This window comes from Microcaecilia unicolor, chromosome 8 (genome assembly GCF_901765095.1).
Source record: "Microcaecilia unicolor chromosome 8, aMicUni1.1, whole genome shotgun sequence".
NCBI classification, from domain to species: domain Eukaryota; kingdom Metazoa; phylum Chordata; class Amphibia; order Gymnophiona; family Siphonopidae; genus Microcaecilia; species Microcaecilia unicolor.
This window is the reverse complement of record NC_044038.1, coordinates 164827683-164852545: the sequence shown is the minus strand read 5'-3', so window position 1 is coordinate 164852545 and position 24863 is coordinate 164827683. Positions and strand designations below refer to the sequence as shown.

The window sequence follows — 24863 nt, the reverse complement described above, 5'->3', positions numbered from 1 at the left end:
TATGTCACTTTTTGGACATTTATCTCTTTCAAAAATGAGACTGATCGTCACCCATGCCTCTTGTCTCTTCCTACCATTGCCTCTTCCCCCTTCTTACCCCCCCCCCCCCCAAATCTGCTCCTACCTCTCCCTTCGTTATCTTGAGATCTGCCCCAGTCTCTCCCTCTTTTCCAGCATCAGCCCATTGATACTTCTCCTTCCTGCTCCCCTAGCAACTTTTCCTTCCTGTCCGCTCCTTAGACTTGTTTAGAGGTACTGAAGCCTGGAATTGCTAACCACTGATTAACAGCTAGACTTATCCACATATGAGATCTCATCAATTCTCCCTACTTGGGTGTTTTGTTTTCATCTTGTGTTGTGTGATTATTGTCCAAAGACAAGCAGTTGGGAGCAAGATGATGGAACTATTCATAAAACAATGGAGCAAGAAGAATGACATTACATCCTGGTTGGGCATTTATTTTGTCATTTTATATTTCCAAAAATATAGACAATTATGTTTCCCAACAGAGAATCTGTTTGTGCAGAACATGCTGAAGGCCAGTATTAGAAGCAATGTGTTGACCCTGAAATATTAGATAATAGCCAAATACAGAGAATAAATCTGAGAATTCTTTAAACAAACAAAATGCAACTCAGTAAAGGAGTTAAATCTCCAAGTATTGGAAAAAGTTATTTCCAAATAAAGCATTAAAACATAACATTAGTTTATGATCCACAGCTTAGCATGTAAATGCGTGTTTATGGTGTTCTCATGGCTGAGAGGTTTCTGAAATGAAAAATTAAATAAAACATTAATTGGAATACTTAGACTTTAGGATTGATTACCTTGCTATAATTCTATGAAAAGTGCCAAATAAAACTAAACAACCCCAGACTCCCCCAGTTAATAATGCTATTTAACTAACATGATAATTTGCCAAAGATCCAGTTCTACTGGAGCTGGAGCTCAGATTTGACAGTATGAGTCTTAATTCACAACCATCCAGGGAATATTTCCATTATTTATATCATCTTCCAACTCATTTAGATCAGTCGTTGCAGGGACCATGAACCTCTCTCCCCCACCCTGTTTAATATAACGATGGCACCTCTACTTGAATCAAATGGTTTCAACTGTTTTATGTATACCCATGATATTACTACTACTTATTTCTATAGCGCTACTAGACGTATACAGCGCTGTACACTTGAACATGAAGAGACAGTCCCTGCTCGACAGAGCTTACAATCTAATTAGGACAAACAGGACAAATAAGAGATAAGGGAATATTAAAGTGAGGATGATAAAAAAGGGTTCTGAACAAGAGAATAAGGGTTAGGAGTTAAAAGAATCAAAAAGGTGGGCTTTTAGCTTAGATTTGAAGATGGCCAGAGATGGCGCTTGACGTACCGGCTCAGTTTTACAATCTCAGTATTACAATCTATGTCACTTTTGACAAAGATATCGAACAAATCTTAACATAAAATCAGGCCTAGACCTAATTTATGTATTTATTTGTTACATTTATATCCCACATTTTCCCACCTATTTGCAGGCTCATGCAAGTCATGGCCAAAATTTCAAACTGAAACTTAACAGAGAGAAAACCAAATTCTTAATACTAACAAATCCTCACCAACCAATTACTTCTACTTTTACTATTTTTATTTTTGTATCCCGCACTTTCCCACTCATGGCAGGCTCAATGCGGCAGGCAATGGAGGGTTAAGTGACTTGCTCAGAGTCACAAGGAGCTGCCTGTGCCGGGAATTGAACTCAGTTCCTCAGGACCAAAGTCCACCACCCTAACCACTAGGCCACTCCTCCACTCCTATTAGTAACAAAACCTATCCACTGGAGCATAATTTGAAAATCCGGGAATAATAATAGATCAACAGTTCTCATTTGAACCACAAGTATCCAAATTAGTGTCTAATGTATTCAAATCATTATGGAAACTAAAAAGATTAAGACCTTATTTTCAAAACACAATTTTCAAATCATTAACTCAATCCTTGGTACTATCCAAATTTGATTATTGAAATGCAGTCTATGCAGGACTTAAGACCTAACTAATCAGAAAATTACAAACTGCTCAAAACACAGCAGCTCGTCTTATACTTAAAGCTACCTGATACTCCACTGAGGTCCCAGCATCCATTTTGAGATTGGAACTAGTACGGGCTGGATAGATTGCTTCTGTCCTTGCTGGTTCTAATCTCATAAATGGCAGCCAGGACCTCCAGCTGCAGTCTCATGAGGCTGCCACTGGAAAACCCGGAAGTTATTTTGTCAGTTGGCTGCGTACAGGAGCGAATGGGGACGCCCCTGCACCCCCTACTCACCAACTACTACTATTTACTACTATTTAACATTTCTAGAGCGCTACAACAAGAACAACAACAAGGTAGGCGCAGTAGGGGGCTCTTTTTGGTCAGAGAGGTAGAGGTGGAGCTGGGAGGGAGCGAGGGTTGTGTACATAGTTTCAGTTCCAGCTGAAAATGTACAACCATCTTTTGTCAAAACTGAAATAAGGCTGAACATGGATTTGGGGACAGTTTTGGCACCGAAGCCGAACAAGTTTCGGTGCCAAAACTGTCCCCAAATCCATCACTAGAGTGATGTATGTGTGTCCTGCCAATTGCCCACCCATATGTACACCTCCTTCCATTTGCGTGCATTCTTACAGAATAGCGTTTAGGCACCCTGCTAGCACATACGTGGATAAGTATATACATACTTGAAAAAGTGCTAGCGTTCTGTACATTTATATGTGTAGGTGGTGTGTAAATGTGGGTTCCCTGTTCTAGAACTGTAACATGTCTACTTACTTTTAGTCAAGTTCTGAAGACTCCTCCATATTTTTTGTTTTTGGGGATTCAGACAATATCGGATTCCATTTTTCTGCCGGACGCTAGAAAATAATTTCCTTATTATACCAGCATGCAGATAAGCATGATAGTGCTTTCACTTAAATTAATCAGCTTTTTTTAAATTTTTTTTACTGTTTAAATATTTTATTAGGTAACATCACAATACAAACATTGTAGACATGAACAGTTTTATCCCATACATTTCTCCCTTCCCTCCCTCCCCAACCACCCCCCCCCCCCTTATTCCAACTGTCCTGCTTGGGTTAAATGATGAAATCGAGACCACAGTTCAGAAGCTGGGTTGTACATGCCCACTCTTTTGTCCGTAAGCTGCTCAAATTCTCCAACTATGGAGAGTTTCAAAATCCAGTCCAGTTGTGATGGGGCCCTTTGCTTTTTCCAGTGCAAAGCAATAACGCTCTTAGCCGCTGTTAAGCACATCCTCTTAAGGCGCCTTTGCCATTTGTTACCTCTCCTATTACCTAGTCCTAGCAGACACCATTGCGGCGTACACTTGAACTGCTTATTCGTGTTTTCAGAGATTTTTTTCGTAACAAGTGTCCAAAATGGTCTCAGAAGTCGACAAGACCACCATATATGTAGAAAAGTCCCCTCCTCGTCACCGCATCTCCAGCAAAGTGAGGAGACCAGGGGAAACATGGCATGTAAACGCTGTGGAGTATAGTACCACCTTGTCAATACCTTAAAAGCATTTTCCTTTAACAATACACAGTTTGAAGCTTTTTTAACTTCTGTTACTATAGCTTTCCACTCATTTATCGTAAATTCCTGCTGGAGGTCATGTTCCCATTGTATCATGTAATTACATTTCTCAAAAGATCGACCTCTAATAAATTTGTAGAACAGGGAGATAACTCGGCCCATTTTCCACAAGGACCCCCACAAATTTTCTAATTCTTCATAATCTTCCGGATCCCTCCTCAACCACCCTTGTTGGCTCATGTAGTGTTTCACTTGTAAATAGAAGAAACTATCCCCCGCCCCACCCCCACATTGTTCCTGGATCTCATCTAGCGGCCTTAACTCCCCAGCATCTAGAAGATCCCTAAAGCATAACAACCCCTCCTCCGCCCACCAACCCGCAACCCGATGTCCCTTACCTGCTGGGAAAGCTGGTTCCCCCCCTATAAATGCTAATGTGGAGGTGTGTCTATTCTGCCAAAACCGTGTTCTAAAGGAGGCCCATAGAGACAAGTGTTTGACAAATGGGTTCGTTGTCATCGTTCCATATAGCCTCGACTCCATTGAGGCCCAGAGAACTGATTTCAGATTGTGTCCCCTTACCATCCCTTGGTCTAATATGGCCACCACCGATGGAGACTCTTGACTCCATGCCACTACAAACTTCACCTGCGCAGCCCAAAAATACCATTCCAAATTTGGCACACCCCTACCACCCAGGTCCACTGACCTCCACATCAATTTCTTATTTAATCTATGTGCTCTGCCCCCCCATATAAATTTCAAAATCTCTCTCTGTATCCTTTGTAGTTCTTTTTTAGGTATCTGTATGGGTAAAGTTTGAAACAGAAACAAGATTCTGGGCAAGATATTCATTTGTACTGAGGCTATTCTCCCCCACCAGGATAACCAAGTCCCTTTCCAACCCACCATGTCCCTACAAACCTGTTGAAATAAAGGATCATAATTAAGATGGTATAGTTGGCTCAGTTCCGAGGGTATCTGAACCCCTAGATACTTGATGCTCCTCTTATTAAGGCGAAACGAAAACCCCCTGATGACCTCGGAAAGTCGATCTTGTGATATAGACACCCCAACACTTCAGATTTATCATAATTAATTTTATAACCCGAAATCTTACCAAATTGATTTAGCTCCTTTACTAAATTTGGAAGGGTCAGTAGAGGATTCATAACAAAAAAGAGGATGTCATCAGCAAATAGAGCCAACTTATGTTCTCTGCCAGCTACTGTAATTCCTTTTACATCTCTCATCTCCCTTATCTTTTGCGCCAATGGTTCAAACGCCAACGCAAATAACAAGGGACACAACGGGCAGCCTTGCCTTGTCCCCCTCTTTACTTGAAAAGCTTCCGAATAGCCCCCATTCACCTTAATCCGCGCTATGGGTCTCTCATATAGCCGTTGTAACCATCCTATCAAGCCCTCCCCAAATCCCAGATGTTTCATGACCTCCCAAAGATAAGACCACTCCACCCTGTCGAAGGCCTTTTCGGCGTCTGTACTTAACAATACCAAAGGCCTCCCTCGCTGTTGGGCCTCCCAGACAAGATGGAGTGTTCGGCGTATATTATCAGCCACCTGTCTCCCCTCCACAAACCCTGATTGATCTGGGTGTATCAACTTTGGCAGTATCCCCCCCACCCTGTTTGCAAGGACTTTGGATAAAATCTTAACATCTAGATTGATTAATGAAATTGGTCTATATGACCCACAAACTGATGGATCTTTGCCTGGCTTCAGGATTAATGATATACCCGCTTCGTGCATACTGGTTGGGAGTGAGCAACCTCGAAAGCATGCATTACCCACTCTCATTAATAGAGGGCCCACCTCTCCAGCAAATATCTTATAAAACTTTGCAGAATACCCATCCACCCCCGGGGCTTTCCCCCCTTTAAGCCCTTTGATGACCTGTTTAATTTCTTCTATATGGAAGGGAGCCTCTAATTTTGCGCAATCAACCTCCAATAGCTTAGGCAGATGAAGATGACGCAGTACTCTTCTGATTTCGTCTTTTTCAACACCTAATTCACTAGTATACAATGTTTGATAAAATTGCAGAAATTGATCCCTGATATCCTTGTCTTTATACAACAGCTGATCACCCTGTCCCTTAATTTTCGTGATCAGAGAGTCTCGCTGTCTGTGGCGCAAACAATTAGCTAACATCTTCCCCGATGTATTCCCAAACTCAAAGAACTTTTGCTGGAGGCGCTTTCACATAAACTCCACCCTTTCTACTTGTATTTGATCCAGGACCCCCCTCCACTTGCGAACCTCCCGCAACTCCTCCTCCGTACCCCCCTCATGATGTCGGTGTTCCCAATATGCTAACCTCTCCCTGGCCTCCAGTTCCTTAGCCTCCCTTTCTCGCTTTTTCCTAGCCCCCCATTTAATTAGGTGCCCCCGTACTACTGCTTTTAAAGCATCCCATAATGTTCCCTCCGAGACTATCCCTACATCATTCGCATTACAGTAATCTTTAATCACCTTACGGATGTCCTCACATACCTTTTTCTCTCCTAAAAGCCCCTCGTTGAGTCACCAAAATCGCTGCCTATCCTCTACTCCCAACCCTTTCAGGTCTATTTCCACTGGGGCATGATCTGAGATGGAAATAGATCCCACATCTGCATCCTTAATATGTTCCCAGAATGAACGGCTACACCAGATCATATCAATCCTCATATAGGAGCATTGAGAATGCAAAAAGAATGTATAAGCCTTCTGAGTCGGATGCAAAAGTCTCCACACCTCCAGTAAATCCAGTGTCGAGGTAAGCGACTTCAGTCTCCGAGCATGGGACATATGTGGAGTGGTGGACCCCTTTGAATGATCACTAGAAGTATTCCAAATGTTAAAATCTCCCCCCATAATCATTCCCCCCCCTTTGAAAGTGAAGGAGCTCTTCCTTAATATGTGCAAAGAACTCTCCCTGTCCTGAATTGGGTGCATAAATATTTGCTATGGTCACAGCTATTCCATGCAGTCACCCTCTAATTGCTAAGCATCGTCCCAAATCATCTCTATAGATGTCTTCAATTTCAAATGCAACCCCTCGTCGAATATAGATGGCTAATCCACCTACTTTACCCCCTCGTTTATCAAAGTGCATTATACATTCACTATATGCCCTCTGGTTTAAAAGATGGGCTTCCCTGCGCCTAATATGTGTCTCCTGCAGCAGGGCTATATCCCAGCCACTTCTCCGTAGTTCCCGAAACACCAAATTTCTTTTCCTTTGTGAATTTAACCCATTCACGTTCCAAGACCCCACCCTCAACCCTCCCCGTCCGTCCCACCCCCTTTGTTGCTGAGCGGTGTTGCTATCCGCCAGCTTAGAGACCTGAGGAAATAACCCCTCGCCAGAGCTGTCGCCTACAAACCTCCCTGTTTCTCCTTCCCCCCTCACCTAAAACCTTTCGTTCCCCAGCCCCCAACATACAAAAAACTCTTTCACATATCAAAACAGTGCAGTGTGGTGAACAACTAACATTTCAACTCAAAACAGAGTATTTCAAATAAGAGCTTGCCTAGTGGCCTTTCTGGGCCCCATGCAGCTTGAAACTTTATCAAACTAGAACCGGCAGTCTCACATACTTCCCTTCAGGGCACTCTGTCCTTTTCAGGCCTCTGGGGACCAGATTTTTTTACTAGGTCCCGCCTTCTGCCAAGAAGTTCCTCTCCGTCCGTTAGCTGCGGTTCCTGGGTTCCCTGTCTCGTCCTCTGGAGGCATGCTAGTACATCCCAGCTCTTTCAAGCATCTCCACGCTTCCCTCAATGTAACCACTCGCCTCGTCTGGCCCTCCACTGTGAATTGGAGGCCGAAAGGGAACACCCAGCGATATCTGTAATTTGACTGTTGAAGATATTTTGTCAGATCCCGAAACTCCCTTCTTCTTTGCAGCGTCCCCAGAGCCAGATCTTGGAACACTAGTACTTTTTGATTGTCCCACGGGATCTCTCCCAGCTTGCGTGCTTTGCGCCAAATCATGTCTTTAATCCGATAGTCCTTAAAGCATGCCACTATATCTCTGGGCTACTTATCTCTTCGGGGTCCCAGACTCCTGTGCACTCTGTCCAGCAATATCACGGTTTCATCACCGGGTATTGGTGCCCCCTCAGCCGCTGCCATAATAGTTGCACAGATTTCTTTAACAACTCTGGCACAGTCCATATTCTCATCCGTTTCGGGGACCCCCTTAAATCTTAAATTATTCCTCCTGGACCTATTCTCCAAGTCCTCAAGGTCCAGTTGCATTTTTTCTTTTTCTGCACGCAGTGTTTTAATTTCAGATTGTAGTTCCACTATGTCCCCCTCCACGTGCTCCAGCACCTCCTCTGCCTGCTCCACCCTGGATCCGATATCTCTCACCTCCTTTTGGATATCAGCCACTGCTTCTTTAATCGTTTTCCGCACTGCCGCCATCTCTGCTTTAAGCGCTTTGAACCATCGCGCTACCTCCTGCTTGGATAGCTCGGATTCACTTTCCTGCTGCTCCATCAGCCCCTCTGTCTCGGAGCCCGAGTCCGCATCCGCCATTTTGTCTTTTGTTTTGCGCGATGTGCGGCTCGAAGTCGCCGCTCCGTCCCGCTAATCCGCTACAAATTTAAATTTTTCCAGGCGTTTGTGGGTCGCCATCGGTCCCCGATCTCCGCCGCTTGATTTCGCGGTTGCGATCGCGGTATTCGTGGGGGAATTCACTGTTTTCTCCACTGCTCCGACGGAGCTTAAAATTTAGGCAGCCATCTCTGCCGATGACGTCACTTCCTCCAAATTAATCAGCTTTTTAAAACTTTTACATCTGTTTTGTTTCTGTTCATTATCACTAATTGTTTTGGATTTTGCTAATTAGTAGATAAAGAATGCTTAGGCCATATTTTCTGAAGTGCTGTATGATTTTGCAGTTATCGAATTATTAATTTCCAAAATGCGTGGTAACTGCAAAACCTCTACATTAATTTTAGGGGTGGGGGTGTTACAAGCAGTTTTCTATTCAGTTAGCACAAAGGAAATGTCATTACCACGTGAACTGCATTGCAGATAATGTGATGCTGTTAGCTACACCTATTGAGGCGGCACCGACTGTGAAACATTATCTGCCGTGTTAACACTTAACGCAGCTTATTTTATTTTTCTCAAGTTTAAAGAGAAACATTTCAAAGAGGAAAAGAAAATAAGTATGACTCACATAATTTCTGTATCTTCACAGAAACTACTGGCAGGTACAATCTTAATATTTTGTATGTTTTGCACGTGGACTAGTTTTTCCTTTAGATCAACACATGAACATCCGGGGTCATCCAGAAAACCTTGAATGAAAGAAAATGAAACAAATTTTGGGACACAGGAGTTGTATTGCTGCAACCAGTGGAGAGGGGCATTCAATACAGTACTCGGGGCAGGATTAAAGCATAAGCAAACTAGGCACATACTTATGGTACAGATGTTTAGGAGGGGCTCTTCTCAGTGTTAATTCAGTGGCTCTCAAAACATATTTTTGCTCCAGTAAGCCATCAGCTGGCAGAAAGTAAAATGGGGGGGGGGGGGGGGGGGGGGGGGAGAAATCAGACCTCTGCAGGCAATAGCTCTACATATTCTCCCCACCCCTTGTGCACTGCCCCCCCCCCCCCCACAGACACACCCAAGTCCACAGGAAGTACAGCTTCTTTCTCTGAAAGTTTTCCACTGCAGATGAAACCTCACAGAACTCCACTGGGAGTTTTAAGGTAAAATTATGTATAATCATACCTGATAATTTTCTTTCCATTAATCATAGCTGATCAATCCATAGACTGGTGGGTTGTGTCCATCTACCAGCAGGTGGAGATAGAGAGCAAACTTTTGCCTCCCTATATGTGGTCATGTGCTGCCGGAAACTCCTCAGTATGTCGATATCAAAGCTCCATCCGCAGGACTCAGCACTTAGAGAATTACACCCACGAAGGGACACTCTGCCCAGCTCACCACCGCCGAAACGGGGGAGGGGAATCCGTCCAGCTCATCCCCGCGGAGCGGGGGAGGGACACCACACCCGCCGATGCGGGGGGATCTGGCTTATCCTGCAACCGCAACCGCGGGAGGAGCTGACTGACCCTAACACCGCCGAAGCGGGAGGGGTACAAAGCTGCCCTACAGCCGCACGAAGCGGGAGGGATTGCCGGCAGAATTTATGTCTCAATCCAGCCCCGTAAAACGGAGGGGAGAGGAATGCAGCAGCTCACTGTAACACAAACTCGTCTCAACTCTTGAAGAATCCAAGTGAAAGAACTTGAACACGAAGTCTTTCTGAAATAACTGAAGACTAAACTTGAACCTGAAATGCAACCAGAATAAAAACAGATATCTGGGAGGGGCTATGGATTGATCAGCTATGATTAATGGAAAGAAAATTATCAGGTATGATTATACATAATTTTACCTTCCATATCATCAAGCTGATCAATCCATAGACTGGTGGGATGTACCGAAGCAGTACTCACCCAGGGCGGGACATTGAAATCCCTGACCTCAACACTGAAGCTCCAAACCGGGCCTCCGCCCGTGCAGCCACAGTCAAACGGTAATGCTTGGAGAATGTATGAGCCGAAGCCCAAGTTGCCGCCTTGCATATCTCTTCTAAGGAGACGGATCCGGCCTCTGCCATCGAGGCCGCCTGAGCTCTCGTGGAGTGAGCCTTCAGCTGGATAGGCGGCACCTTCCCCGCGGCCACATAAGCCGCTGCAATGGCTTCCTTGACCCATCTTGCCACTGTAGGCTTAGCAGCCTGCAGACCCTTACGAGGACCTGCAAACAGGACAAACAGATGATCCGATTTCCGGAAATCATTGGTCACTTCCAAGTATCTGAAGATGACTCGTCTCACATCCAGATATTTAAGAGCAGAGTACTCCTCTGGGTAGTCCTCCCTACGAAAGGAAGGGAGACAGAGCTGCTGATTCACATGGAAGCGAGAAACAATCTTGGGCAGGAAGGAAGGCACTGTGCGAATAGTCACTCCTGCCTCAGTGAACTGCAGAAAAGGCTCTCGACATGAGAGCGCCTGGAGCTCGGAAACTCTTCTGGCTGAAGTGATAGCCACCAAAAAGACTGCTTTCAACGTCAGGTCTTTCAGAGATGCCCTCGACAAGGGTTCAAAAGGCGGCTTCTGCAATGCTCTTAGCACCAGGTTGAGATTCCACGCAGGCACCACTGAGTACAGAGGAGGGCGCAGGTGATTAACTCCCTTGAGAAAGCGCACCACATCTGGCTGCGAAGCCAGGGAAGCACCCTTCAGGCGGCCCCTGAAGCAAGCCAGAGCCGCTACCTGGACTTTAAGGGAACTGAGCGACAGGCCTTTCTCCAGACCTTCTTGCAGGAACGCCAACACTGAAGAAATTGGAGCAGTGAAGGGAGAAAGTGAGCCTGCTTCACACCATGCTGCAAAGATACGCCAAACCCTGGCGTAAGCAGTAGAAGTACAGCGTTTCCTCGCTCTCAGCATAGTGGCGATGACCTTGTCTGAGAAGCCCTTCTTCCTCAGACGCTGCCGCTCAATAGCCAGGCCGTAAGACCAAAGGGAGAGGGATCCTCCATCACCACGGGACCCTGATGTAACCGGCCCTGCTCCACTGACAGCCGCAGAGGATCGTCGACTGAGAGCCTGATCAAGTCCGCATACCAGGGACGTCTGGGCCAATCCGGACCCACCAGGATTACCCTGCCGGGATGCTTTGCCACCCGGTCTAGCACCCTGCCCAACATGGGCCAGGGCGGGAACACATAGAGGAGCTCTTGTGTCGGCCACTGTTGGAGAAGAGCATCTACTCCCAGGGATCGAGGGTCCCGTCCTCTGCTGAAAAAGCGCGGCACTTGGCAATTGGCCGATGACGCCATCAGATCTAGGCTCGGCTGGCCCCAGCGCTTCGTGATGTCCAAGAACGCCTGAGCAGATAGTTGCCACTCTCCGGGCTCCAAGGTATGGCGACTGAGAAAGTCCGCCTTGACATTCATGACTCCGGCAATGTGGGCCGCTGAAAGCTGCTCCAGGTTCGCTTCCGCCCACTGGCAAAGACTCATAGCCTCCTTGGCTAGAGGGACGCTCTTGGTACCTCCCTGGCGGTTGATATAGGCCACAGCCGTGGCATTGTCCGACAGGACCCGTACAGGCTACAACACCAGTACCGGGATGAACTCCAATAACACCAACCGAATGGCTCTGAGTTCCAGGAGGTTGATAGACCACTTGCCTCTGCAGGAGACTAGAGCCCCTGCGCTGTCCTTCCCAAGCAGTGGGCTCCCCAGCCCATCAAAGAGGCGTCTGTCGTGACGACAATCCACTCCGGGGTCACCAGAGGCAATCCTGCAGACAACTTGTCTGTCTGCGTCCACCAGCTCAGCGCCTTGCGCACTGCTGGGTCCACGGGAAGGCGCACAGCATAATCCTCCGACATCGGAGTCCAGCGCAGCAGCAGAGATAGCTGTAGTGGTCTCATATGAGCCCTGGCCCAGGGCACTACTTCCATCGTGGCCGTCATAGAGCCCAACAGCTGCACGTAGTCCCAAGCCCGAATAGGAGAGGCTACTAGGAACTAGTCCACCTGAGCCTGAAGCTTGACAATCCGATTGTCTGGCAGGAACACTCTGCCCACTTGGGTGTCGAATCGAACTCCCAGATACTCCAGGGACTGAGTCGGGCGCAGCTGGCTCTTCTTCCAGTTGATGATCCATCCCAGGGAGCTCACAAGAGCAACTACCCGGTCCATAGCTTTGCCGCACTCTGCATAAGAGGGGGCTCGGATCAACCAGTCGTCCAGATAAGGATGGACTTGTACTCCTTCCTTTAGCAGGAAGGCCGCTATGACCCCCATTACTTTGGAAAAGGTCCGCGGAGCAGTAGCCAACCCGAAAGGGAGGGCTCTGAACTGGAAGTGTCGTCTCAGGACTGTAAAACGCAGAAAGCGTGGAGAGGAGGCCAGATGGGAATATGCAGGTACGCTTCCTTGATGTCCAAGGAAGCCAAGAACTCTCCTGCCTTAACTGCCGCTATAACAGAGCGGAGAGTCTCCATGCGAAAGTGCCTCACTTTCCAGGCCCGATTGACCCCTTTGAGGTCGAGGATAGGACAGAACCTCCTTTCTTTGGAACCACAAAGTAAATGGAGTAACGTCCCTTGCCAATCTGATTTTTTGGCACCGGAACGACCGCACCCAGGCGGATCAGGTTGTCCAAGGTCTGCTGCACTGCCACAGCTTGACCGGAGACTTGCAGGGAGAGAGTACAAACCCGTCTCTTAAGGGTTGGCAGAACTCTAGCTTGTAGCCGTCTCTGATGACTTCCAGCACCCACGCGTCTGAAGTTATAGAGGTCCACTCGCCCAGAAACGAGGACAGCCGTCCTCCAATCTGCACTGGGACGTGGACCAAGGCCCCGTCATTGGGTACGAGACCCTGGGGGAGGACCGGAGGGAGCACCTCCGGGACGGAGGTCTCTGCGAAAGGAATGCTGCTTGGGGGAGAAATTCCTCTTGAAGGAAGAGGGGGCAGAGGAACCCGACTTGCCCGGGCGGTACCGACAGGCTTCCAGCAACCGTCCTCTGGAGGTACCGGGACGAGTACTAGCCCGAGCCCTGACCTCTGGTAATTTCTTGCCCTTAGACGTGCCGAGATCGGTCACGATTTTGTCCAGCTCGACCCCAAAGAGCAGCTTGCCTTTAAAAGGCAATCTAGCCAGGCGGGATTTAGAGGCGTGGTCAGCAGACCAATGTTTCAGCCAAAGCCACCGCCGCGCAGAGACTGTCTGAGCCATGCCTTTAGCTGAGGCTCTCAAGACATCATACAGCAAGTCTGCCAAATAGGCTAAGCCCGATTCCAGGGCCGGCCAATCAGCCCTCAAGGAAAGATCCGAGGGGGAAGCCCGCTGCACCATAGTCAGGCACGCCCTGGCCACATAGGAGCCGCAAACTGAGGCCTGCAAACTTAAAGCAGCTGCCTCAAAGGACGACCTTAAGGCCGCCTCCAATCTTCTGTCTTGGGCGTCCTTTAGGGCCGTGCCACCTTCCACCGGCAACGCCGTTTTCTTAGTCACCGCAGTGATTAAAGAATCCACGGTAGGCCACAGATAGGCCTCACGTTCACTCACAGCCAAAGGATAGAGGCGGGACATAGCCCTAGCCACTTTAAGGCTCGTTTCCGGGACATCCCATTGAGCCGCAATTAAGGAGTGCATGGCATCATGCACGTGGAAGGATCTAGGCGGGCGCTTCGTCCCCAGCATAATGGCAGAGCCAACAGGGGCTGAGCGAGAGACGTCCTCCGGAGAGGAAATCTTCAAAGTGTCCATGGCCTGTAAAAACAGGTTGGGCAAATCCTCTGGGCTAAAAAGCCGCGCTGCAGAGGGGTCATCCGCTCCATCCGAGCGGGGATCTATCTCCTCCAAGGAATCCGCAAAGGACCGTTGGGAGACCTCAGACACGCTGCCCTCATCTACATCGGAGGAGACAAAGTCCTCCAAGGCCTGGAAATCAACCCGAGGGCGTTTACCTCTGGGAACCTCAACCTCTTTATCAGAAGAGGGAGCAGGGGCAGCGTTTTGCATGAGGAAAGCCTGATGCAGCAGCAAAACAAACTCGGGGGAGAAACCCCCCAGACTGTGCACTTCCGCAGCCTGGGCAACAGCCCTAGACGCACTCTCAACCGGCGCTCGCAATAGCGAGGGAGAGACATGCTGCGCATCCAAAATGGCGTCCGGCGTGAAACTCCGCGAAGGAGCCGCGCGGGAAGAACGGCGCTTAACTTTAGCCGCTTGTGCCGTCGCCCAAATTAAGGGCGTTCATGGCATTGTCTCCAACCTCAAGGGCGGCCCACGAAGAAGCCGTCCGAGCCGCGTGGCCGGCCAAGATGGCGGAGGCGAGGAGCGGGGGATGGGCGTTTATGGCGGGAAAAAACCGCCACGCCGGAGGAACGACCGGGACATTCATCGGCCACTAAACTGTCACCCATCAAGGGCGAATCAGGTTGTAAAACCCCCGCATCCCCTCTAGAAGCGCTCCAGCGATCCGGGGAGCGACCCTTTGCGCCCTCGCCCTCCGACGCTATATGCCACGAGGAGAAGAATCGGGGAACCCCCTGCCCGCTATAAAAAGGTAAAATTACCTGCTTGCCGCTCCGAGCTGTAACGAACTGGTGTCCCAGTGAGTAGCTGCAATGAACGTTTAAAGAAACGTCGAATTAAACGCCTTTAAAGACGTTTAAAATTTTTTTTTTTTTTTTTTTTTTTTTTTAAACGGAGCCAGCGGGAGGGGGGAGAAAAGGAGGGACCTGGCACCACCAGGTTTGCACTTGCTCAAAAGAGCCCTTAACCCCAGGCCTCAACAAAACCTAAGGATTAGGCTTGGAGGCCTAGCCAGAGCTGCTGCTGTGTGTGACCACCACCTGCTGAGATAGAGAACATACTGAGGAGTTTCCGGCAGCACATGACCACATATAGGGAGGCAAAAGTTTGCTCTCTATCTCCACCTGCTGGTAGATGGACACAACCCACCAGTCTATGGATTGATCAGCTTGATGATATGGAAGATATATTTATATTACAATGGGGCAGGAGGGCAAGCAGAGCAACATGCTTATTTGCCAAGAGTCTAAAGGGTTCATCTTACTTTGACTGTACTTATTAAAAGCTAAAGTAGTCTCCTACACCAATGTTGACCAGTGTTTCCCAAGTCAGGCAAGGAATATCACCTTGCTAATCAGGTTTTCAGGATATCCATGATGAATATGCATGAAATTGATTTCCATACACTCTCTCCATTATATGCAAAATCTTTAACTTATTTATTGTGGATATCCTGAAAACCTGACTGGCAAGGTGGTACTCCAGGACTGACTTGGGAAACTCTGTCCTAGACACAGTATAGATCTGCTTCTCAACTCAGTCCTTAGGGCACACCCATCCAGTCAGGTTTTCAGGCTATCCAAACTGTAGTACAGGACTGTGTGGATAGGTTAAGCCAAAGATGAAAATGCAGCTTATTCCACTATAATGACGAGTGTTTGGTGTATGATGTCAATGCTGGAAAAGAAATCAATGCATTAATTATTAGTAACATTTAGCAGTTTGGAATTGGTAGGGGCCAGGAGAGTCCCAACCAATGAATGGGAGGGCTCATTGTCCCACTCACATTCTTGTTTAATGAGCCCGCCCATTCATTTGTGGCCAGTTACTGAACTGAGCCTTAAATTTGCTTGTACATAGTCTTTTTAATCCATTTATGTTTGTTTCTTCATCCATTCCCCTTCTGTGCTTCCCATAGCAAGGAAATTCAAGTTTATTTAAGACTGGTTATACCACTCATTAGCAAACTCCCTGAGCAGTTTACATAATTCTACTAAACATAGAACAGAAAAGGAATTTACAACTGTTACAGCAATTGGTGGTCTCCAACTTAGGTCCCCAAAAGCCAATGAAGCAGAGAACAAGGTGACATTTAGAACAGAGTTTTCCAAGTCAGTCCTGGAGTACCCCCCTTGCCAGTCAGGTTTTCAGGACAACCACAATGAATATGCACACGTTGAATCCATTATAAGCAAATCTGTTTCAATATGTTCATTGTGGATATGCTGAAAACCTGACTGGTAAGGGGATACTCCAGGACCAACTTGCAATACACTGGTTTAGAAAATCTTTAGCTCAGAGCTTACCAAACAGGCCCTAGTGCTCCACTTCCATTCAGGTTTTCTAGATATCCACATTGACTATGCAAGAAATAAATTTACATATTCCAGGTCACCAATGTATGCAAACGTATGTCATGCATTTTCATTGGTGTTGGTTTTTAGAGCGTTACATGATGATGTTCCATTAGCCTTGTTGCAGAGGATGGGGGAATACTTATTTATTTATTTATTTAATTGCATTTGTATCCCACATTTTCCCACCTTTTTGCGGGCTCAGTGTGGCTTACAATACATTGTAAATAATGGAAATACAGTTTGTTACATTGTGATTATGGGTTACATTGTGAAAAGTTAAGAAGATAGAGTCAGATCAATCACCTTTGGTGCGTAGAAACTATAGGATAAGACATTGGGGAATTGCTACGGTGATGGAATAATAGCAGGAGAGCGATGGGGTAAACAGTTTTTATCTATGGGTAGATTGTTGGAAGGGAAAGAGTACGTGGAAGTGGAGTACGTGAGGTAATGTCTTGAGGCATTGTTGTGATGTGTATGGGATTTATATGTTTTGATCCTTGCGGTATGCTTTTTCGAAGAGATAGGTCTTCAATCGTTTGCGGAAGTCTGTCAACTCGTAGACCGCTCTCAGGCCGCGTGGTAGTGCGTTCCAGAGTTGCGTGCTTTTGTAGGAGAAGGTTGATGCATGTAATCCTTTATACTTTATGCCTTTGCATTTAGGAAAGTGGAGGTTGAGGAACGTTCTGGATGATTTTCTGGCGTTTCTGGGTGGCAGGTCTACTAAGTCAGACATGTATGCAGGGGCTTCACCATGAATGATTTTGTGCACTAACGTGCATATTTTAAAGGTGACACGTTCCTTGAGTGGGAGCCAGTGTAGTTTTTCACGTAGTGGTGCTGCGCTTTCATATTTTGGTTTTCCGAAGATGAGTCTGGCTGCTGTATTCTGGGCTGTCTGAAGTTTTCTCATGATTTGTTCTTTGCATCCTGCGTACAGTGAGTTGCAATAATCCAGATGGCTTAGTACGAGTGATTGTACCAAGTTGCGGAAGACAGATCTTGGAAAGAATGGTTTTATTCTTTTCAGCTTCCACATGGAGAAGAACATCTTTTTTGTTGTGTTGTTTGCGTGAGTCTCAAGTGTAAGGTGGCGGTCAATTGTCACTCCAAGGATTTTTAAATTTTCTGAGATTGGCAGGTTTAGTTTGGGTGTATTGATGGCGGTAAATTTTGATGTGTTGTATTGGGAGGTTAGTATGAGGCATTGAGTTTTTTCTGCGTTCAATTTCAGTCGGAATGCATCAGCCCAGGTGTTCATGATGTGTAGACTTTGGTTGATTTCGTTGGAGATTTCGTTGATGTTTTGTTTGAAAGGAATATATATCGTTACATCATCGGCATATATGTAAGGGTTAAGGTTGTGATTTGATAGAAGTTTTGCTAGTGGGGTCATCAGTAGGTTGAAAATTGTTGGTGAGAGGGGAGATCCCTGTGGTACTCCGCACTCAGGTGTCCATACAGCAGATGTGGTTGAGTTTGATGTAACTTGGTATGAGCGTGAGGTTAAGAACCCCTTAAACCATTTTAGGACATTGCCTCCGATGCCGAAATATTCAAGAATGTGTAATAGAATTCCGTGGTCAACCATGTCAAAGGCACTTGACATGTCAAATTGTAGGAGGAGTATATTGGAGCCTGTTGCGATCCGTTGCTTAAATTTGGTCAGTAGGGTAGTTAGTACTGTTTCTGTACTGTGATTCGAACGGAATCCTGATTGGGCGTCATGTAGTATTGAGAACTTGTCGAGGTAACTTGTGAATTGTTTGGTTACTACACCTTCTGTTATTTTGGTTATTAGTGGTATGGATGCAACTGGTCTGTAGTTAGTTATTTCGCTAGCATTTTTCTTTGTGTCTTTGGGTATTGGGGTTAGTAAGATTTTTCCTTTTTCCTTTGGGAAAAGTCCGTTTTGTAGCATGAAATTCAGGTGGTTCGTTAAGTCTGATATGAATTGTTGAGGAGCTGTTTTCATGAGGTTGCTTGGGCAGATATCTAATTTGCATTGGGATTTGGCGTATCTTTTGAGCGTTTTAAAGATAAGGTCTTCTGGCAGTACTTCGAATTCGGTCCAGATCCTGTCTGCTGGGTATATTCCGTCTTCAGGGTCTAGACAGTTCAGGAAAGTGGTGTATTCGGTAGGGCTGGCAGGTATTCTAAGTCTTAGTTGTATGATTTTCTCTTTGAAGTATTTCGCGAGGTCGTCGACCCCTGGTGTTTCTTTATTATTGTTTGTAACAGGTGTAGTGTCTAGCAGCTTATTTACAAGGTGGAAGAGTTTGTGCGTGTCTTTGTAGTTTAGTCCAATCATAGTTTTATAGTGTAGTCTTTTAATCTGTTTTATGGTGTATTTGTATTTCCTCCGAAGTGATTTCCATGCATTCAGCGTGTGTTCATCTTTCTTCTTGCTCCAAGCGCGTTCTAGTTTTCTAACTTGTGTTTTGAGTTCTTTCAGCTCTTCGGTGAACCATGGATTTGATTTTTTCCTGTGCGATGTTCTGGTTTGGATTGGGGCAATTGTGTCTAATATTGTTTTGCATATGTTGTCCCAATCTTGGAGGAATTGTACGGTGTCTGTGTTTGCTGGCCATTCATTTTGGTAGACCTGTTGCCAGAATGTTGTAGGGTCTATTTTTCCTCTCGTAGTGTATGTTGTTCGTTCGTTTTTGTTGATTGCATTTCTGGGTGTTTTTCGCCAGAGAAGGGAGACATGTGCTTTAAAGTGGTCTGTCCAAGGTGTGGGTATCCATCTTGTGTCTGTAAGTAGGATGGTTGAGTCTAGGTCGAATTTGTGCGTGATGATGTCTAGTGTGTGTCCTTTTTCGTGTGTTGGTTGGGTGTTTGGAGCGTGTAGGTCCCAGAGTTTCAGGAATTCTTTACATTCTAGTGTGTTTTTTGAAGTGTCGTCTTCAAGATGTAGGTTGATGTCTCCTATAATGAAGATATTGGATGCCGAGACACATGTGTTCGAGATGAAGTCCATGAGTTGCGCTTGGGTGTCTTTCCATTTTCCTGGTGGTCTGTAGAATAAAATTGTGTTGAGTTGTCCTTGTAGGTTCGGGTGATTGATTCTTGTCGAGGCGATTTCAAGTAGTGGTGAGGTGGATTCACCAGTGGTTGTGATGGTGAACTCGGATTTGTAAATTATGGCTATTCCGCCACCTCTTTTTCCGTTTCTTGTCCAGTGGGTGATTTTGTAATCTGGTGGGCATATATTTTTGATGGCGGGGTCTATGGGGCCGTGAAACCATGTTTCCGTGATGAATAGAAGGTCTAGTTTTTCTGTGGTAGTCCAGTCTAGTATGTCTACGGAATTGCTTACCGCTGATCTTGCGTTGATGTATCCTATTTGGATTGAGCGGTATGGTTCTGTGGGGAGGTTAGATGTGTTTATTTTTATTAATTGTCTGTTTCCTCGGTGGTAGGATTTGTTGTTATTGATGGTTTTCTTCTCTTTCTGTTGGTGGTGTTCGTAAGTGGAGACGGTTCCTTTTGGTTGGTTATTGTTTCTTTGGTTTGGTGAGTTTTTGGTAGGTTGTGTATATAGTTGGTGTGTTGTGGTTGGATTGCTGTAGAAGTTAGGGGTGGTCCATGCGTATTGGATTATAGGAATGATATATAGTATTATCAGTAGTTTGTTAGTGTTCATGTTGAGTTTGTGTGGACGGTGTTCGGGGGGGTGTGGGTGGTGTTGGTGGTGTCAGTAGTATTTGTGGAGGAGTTGGTCGGTGTTGGTGATATTTGTAGCATGTACTTGGAATTTTTTTGTTTATTTATTTATTTTTTCAAGCTTGTTATAAGCCTTTAAACAGGTAAGCGTGTTACACGCCTTCGAGCAATTAAGCAATTAGATGAGGCGTTTTGAGCGCTAGAAGAGAGTCTTTCGGCATGTAGCAATCGTATGTATCGCATTTAGTCGTTTATAGAGAGTCCTTCAAACAAATTATGAAGCCTATTAACAATTGAAGCATTTGGATGAAGCATTTAGAGTATTAACAATTATTAACTATTAACAATTGAAGCATTTGGATGAAGCATTTAGAGTAATTATGACATTTAAAAGGAGTCTTTCAACATGCATAAACATAACATTTGGATAGTGCAGTCATTTAAAGAGAGTTCTTCAGACATGCTATGAATCCCATTATCAATTAAGCTTTTAGATGAAGCATTTAGAGTAGTTATAGCATTAAAAAATCTATCAGGTTGCAGAAGCATACACCTGGATAGAGCAGTCGGCTTTTTTAACTTAAGTAGTGACTGGAGTTGAGGATTATAAAAGTAAGGTAATAACAGTTATGGGAAATAACCTTGGGTAGATTCAAGCAGGTATTCGGATCCGGGAGGGGTGATGGACGTGGTGGTAGCCGTAGTAGCGAAAATAGTATATTCCTATTTGTTGTTTTCACTTCATTTCAATTTGCCCCGGGAACGGGTTTGGACAGTAGTGGCCTCCAGATGCCATCCACGCGGTCGCTGAGGGGCCGCCGTCGGAGGTCTGAGAAAGCAACTCTTAATCTACCCTAATGTAGTCCTGTCGCTGGCTTCCGTATGTCGTCCTCTTGATGTTTCGTTCTAGCTGGTCGGTGGACGGTCCAGGGGTGGTCGCGGCTCTCGCCTCTCGATGGTTAGTGCCTGTCTGGTTCTTTTCTTTCTCGTGCGCTCGGATTCCTTGTGGCTTGGTGTCCCGCGGCGCGTCCGAACCGGAGGTCGCTCTAACTTGGCCTCACATCACGCGTCGGGCAGAACCGCTGCAGGTCCTGCTCAGTTACAGAGCCCCTGTTTGCTCTTGAGCTCCAATGGGTCAAGCGCTGTGGTTTTTGCTCTCAGCCGCAGTTCTTTTCAGCGTCCGGGGCCGTTAAAACAGCCGCAGTCTAGGATGTCAAATCTTGGTGTTTCCGGGTCAGATTCCCTGAGTCGGTAGTCCCGGTCTCGGTTTGGTCCTGTCCGAACCTTTCCGATTCGGTCAGGTGTGTTTGCTGGCACCTGGAAGGCCCGGTCTCGGTCGACAGTGGGTGGGTGGGCCACGAGGCCTGGGTATTTCGTTCGAGCCCGTTGCTGGCCCTTCGAATCCTAGGTCACCAATGTATGCAAACGTATGTCATGCATTTTCATTGGTGTTGGTTTTTAGAGCGTTACATGATGATGTTCCATTAGCCTTGTTGCAGAGGATGGGGGAATACTGTCCTGTTAGGTCATGTTGTTGCAAGTTCCTTCCCTTCAGGATGTTCATTTGCAAACGATTAATTCTCGCAGTTTCTCCATTTTTGGCCTCACATTGTGGAATGCTCTTCTGCAGTCTTTTGTGTCAAATTTCTTCCTTGCCTTTGTTTAGGAAGCAGTTGAAAACTTTGTTGTTTGATAAGGCTTTTTTTGGGTAGCAGGGAGTTTAGATTATTTTGATGGTCTTGCGCTACCTAAATACAGTTATAGCAACGATTGCATTTTTCATTTGTACAATTAGTTTGCATTTTTATTTTATTACTTTACAATATTATATAGTTCTAAAGTCGATTTGTTTTAACAATGTTTATGATTATTTTATTGTAACCCGCTCAGATGTTAAATAAATATCCTGAAAATCTGAATGGCTATGGAGTCACCAGAAAATATTTAGGAAGCCCTGCTTTGGGTTATATAGGTGTATATGGCTATGCTAGAAGTAGCTCAGTTTTTGTGCAAACGGGTTTATAAAAAATATTGGGTTTTAATATTAGTATAAATATAGTGTTATATTCTAGTCTCAGCTTAAATGTCTTCATGTATACTTTCATTTCTGCTCTCCCGTTTCATCTTATGTTCATCACTAAAAAGAATTGATGTAATTTTCTCTCTTCTTTATTACCAAAGTAACCCCCTTTTTTTTGTGTGTGTGTGTGGGGGGGGGGGGATATCGTCGTACCTTTAAAGAAGAAAAAGAACCAACAAAACTACCCAGAGAGTGGAACTGGAGCAAATCTTACCTAAGAAGAGTGAAGGGATGCACGTACCTCCTTGTATGCAGATCACATAAAGAACTAGCAATGAAAGCATCAAGCTTCGGTTAACCATGTTGAGAACACTCTTTTCATGCTCTAGGCTGTAGTCTTGCCATAAAAGTCTCAGCTTAAACTATGCTTTGCTCATATTCAGATGAGGGGGGGAGTATGCGGTGGAACACCTAGAGACACATTTAAATATTAGAAAACCGGAGACATTTTTGATAGTGAGGGTCTGTAACGTACATGAAAAGCCCAAGGCTAAAATGAAATTTTCCCTCCCTTCACTTGAAGTAATAAAGATACCAACCAAGTCACACGCATTTGACTGGCTTCACACCCTCACAGGCATTCGGGGTCTCCGGGACCGGTCTCCCTCCTCCCCATCATCTCCCTCTATCTTTCACTATCCTCCTTGTCCGCGATACGGAATCTCTCCCCGTCAAACTCATACCTGAAATGGCCCACTAACAATCCCCCAGTTTTCCTTCGTCAGTGCCCCGTCCCCTATGAATACACACAACCTGCAAGTTCTCTCTCCCTCTGCATCCCGGTGATTCGATCCTGCTTTGCCGGAAACAGGAAGTTGGAGCACAAGAGCATGTCCGAAGTCGAACGTGGAGTCGCTTGACCAGGCAGCATAGATGCAGTAGTAAAGCGGCCGTAAAAAGTATGCAGAGATACCCATGTAGCTGCTTTACAAATATATAGGGGGGGGGGGGAGCTTTGTGGTGAAGATTCGCTTTTGTACTAGCCATAATCCGAAGACGATGAGCCGTGTCATGAAGAATCTCCTTTGGTATTAATCTCGCTGCTGCTGCGCTGAATATATCACGGGGGGGGGGGGGGGGGGAGGAATCACATTAGCACACGCCGTCTTGGTGAGATACGAGCCATATACTCAAATATTGAATATAAGATACTCTTCATTTAAATCAATCCATAATACTGACAGGATTCTGTCCACCCCACCTACCCATATTACCAACGTCGATTGCATACTTTAGATTGTGCGCGAGCAGTTACCATTTCAACTCGCACAATATCCCCAGCAGGCCGCTCACCTCAGTTACGGGAGCGGCATCATTTGCCTGTCTCAACCGGTCACAAAACGTACTTTGTCGCACTGCATAGCGACTTGTATCTTTTTTTTTTTTACTATGAAAATGCAGATTTATGACCCAACTGCGGCGGGCACTGACACTTCCACGTGCCAGCAGCCCAGCACCATCAGAGGTCACCTGATCTTCTACTGGTGGCGCATGCGGCATGCGTGTGATGTCTTTCACGTGCAGCCAGATTGCTACGCTACACGTGGAGGTTGCCATAGCTACGCGCCGGTCGTTATTAGTCCTTGTGTCATCAGCTTCACCTGGGCCGAATTATTGAAGCGAGGACTTGGGTGTTACTAGAACTTGTACTACAGTCCTGTTTATTTTTCTTGCGCAGATTATAGTTGAGGGGAACCTGTGCTAACTGCAGCGTTATGGCCGTAACGCGTGGTAAAAGCCCACGTTCTGATCCCCTTAATGTGCGTTAAAGCCATAACACTTTGATGAATTTCCCCCTTCGTTTTCTGGTGGTTCAAGGTATGTTCTCCTTAAGCAGTTGTGTTATGCAATGTCTTAATTTTTCTTCCACGTTTCTCTTAAATTTACTTTCTTTTTACATATGATCTGCCTTGCTTTCACGAAAACTTCAATATTTTGATGTAGTGGAAAATGCAGCCAATTAGAGCAAACACAAGTTCAATGTGTGGTTCAAAGTAGGTACAAATGTAACAAAATAAATAAAAGTAGTGCAAACGTTATTCTTCAGGTAGAAACAGATCGAACCATAAGGTGTACAGACTACATTAGAGGCTCTGGCAGAGATGCATTTTACAAAGTAGGTATTGTTCCCAGTTAATATTTCCAAATTAATAAAGGGCTTTTGCTTATTTGGAAATATTAATTGGGAAAAATGCATCGTAAATGGGTCTCTTGCCAGAGCCTCTAATGTATTTCATTAACATAATTAAATGAAATAACTACTTCCGAAGGCTATGGATACAGGTGGGGATGAAGGAGATCACTTGTGGGGCCTGGAGGGACTGAGTGAAATTTCTGTCTTTGCACAGCTCTCTATTTGGAAGGTGGGACATGGTGGGGAGTTTGAGAATGAGGGAGAGATGCTATATTGGGGCTGGGGATTTTGGTTTGAGAAAAAGAGGGAGAGGTACTGGAGGGTGTAGCAGTTTGTTCAGTGTCTTGCCGCACTAGTAGGCTGATGCTCAAAGCTGAGCGCTAAAGCGAGCAATATAAAAGCCCATAGTGCAACAGCACAGAAAAATACCTAAGCGATGCTCAAAACATATCTTATGCACAGGATATATGCTGTTAATTGGTGCTAAAAAAACAAAAGCAAGGAGAGGATTGTGCCTAGTACATGTGAACAAAGGGTTTGCATTAAACATGGCTGTTATGCACATGCCTAGACAAACCTGGAAGTGCAAGCACACTTTTAGTGTTTACTCTGGTGGATCCTCTTCTACTTCTATCCCTCTGCCTGTCGGCGTACCTCAGTGTTCTGTTCT

The 24863-nt window shown here is 45.8% G+C and overlaps 1 protein-coding gene across 5 annotated transcripts; it reads right to left on the bottom strand.

Annotated features, from left to right (window-relative positions):
- Positions 1-460: 460 nt before the first annotated feature.
- LOC115476220 (growth-regulated alpha protein-like) lies at positions 461-23438 on the bottom strand. Of its 5 annotated transcripts, none has more exons than XM_030212470.1 (5): positions 23353-23438; positions 22274-22470; positions 8774-8894; positions 2811-2897; positions 461-769 (listed from the first exon to the last, which is right to left on the bottom strand). In XM_030212470.1, the coding sequence occupies exons 2-5, from the start codon at positions 22359-22361 to the stop codon at positions 742-744; spliced, it is 324 nt and encodes a 107-aa protein (XP_030068330.1). In that variant the 5' UTR covers positions 22362-22470; positions 23353-23438; the 3' UTR covers positions 461-741. The 5 variants fall into 5 exon arrangements, with proteins under 5 accessions (XP_030068330.1, XP_030068327.1, XP_030068331.1 ...); XM_030212467.1 differs by lacking the exon at positions 23353-23438 and adding an exon at positions 22813-22898; XM_030212471.1 differs by lacking the exon at positions 23353-23438 and adding an exon at positions 22813-22898 and having other exon boundaries at positions 2815-2897.
- Positions 23439-24863: the final 1425 nt, after the last annotated feature.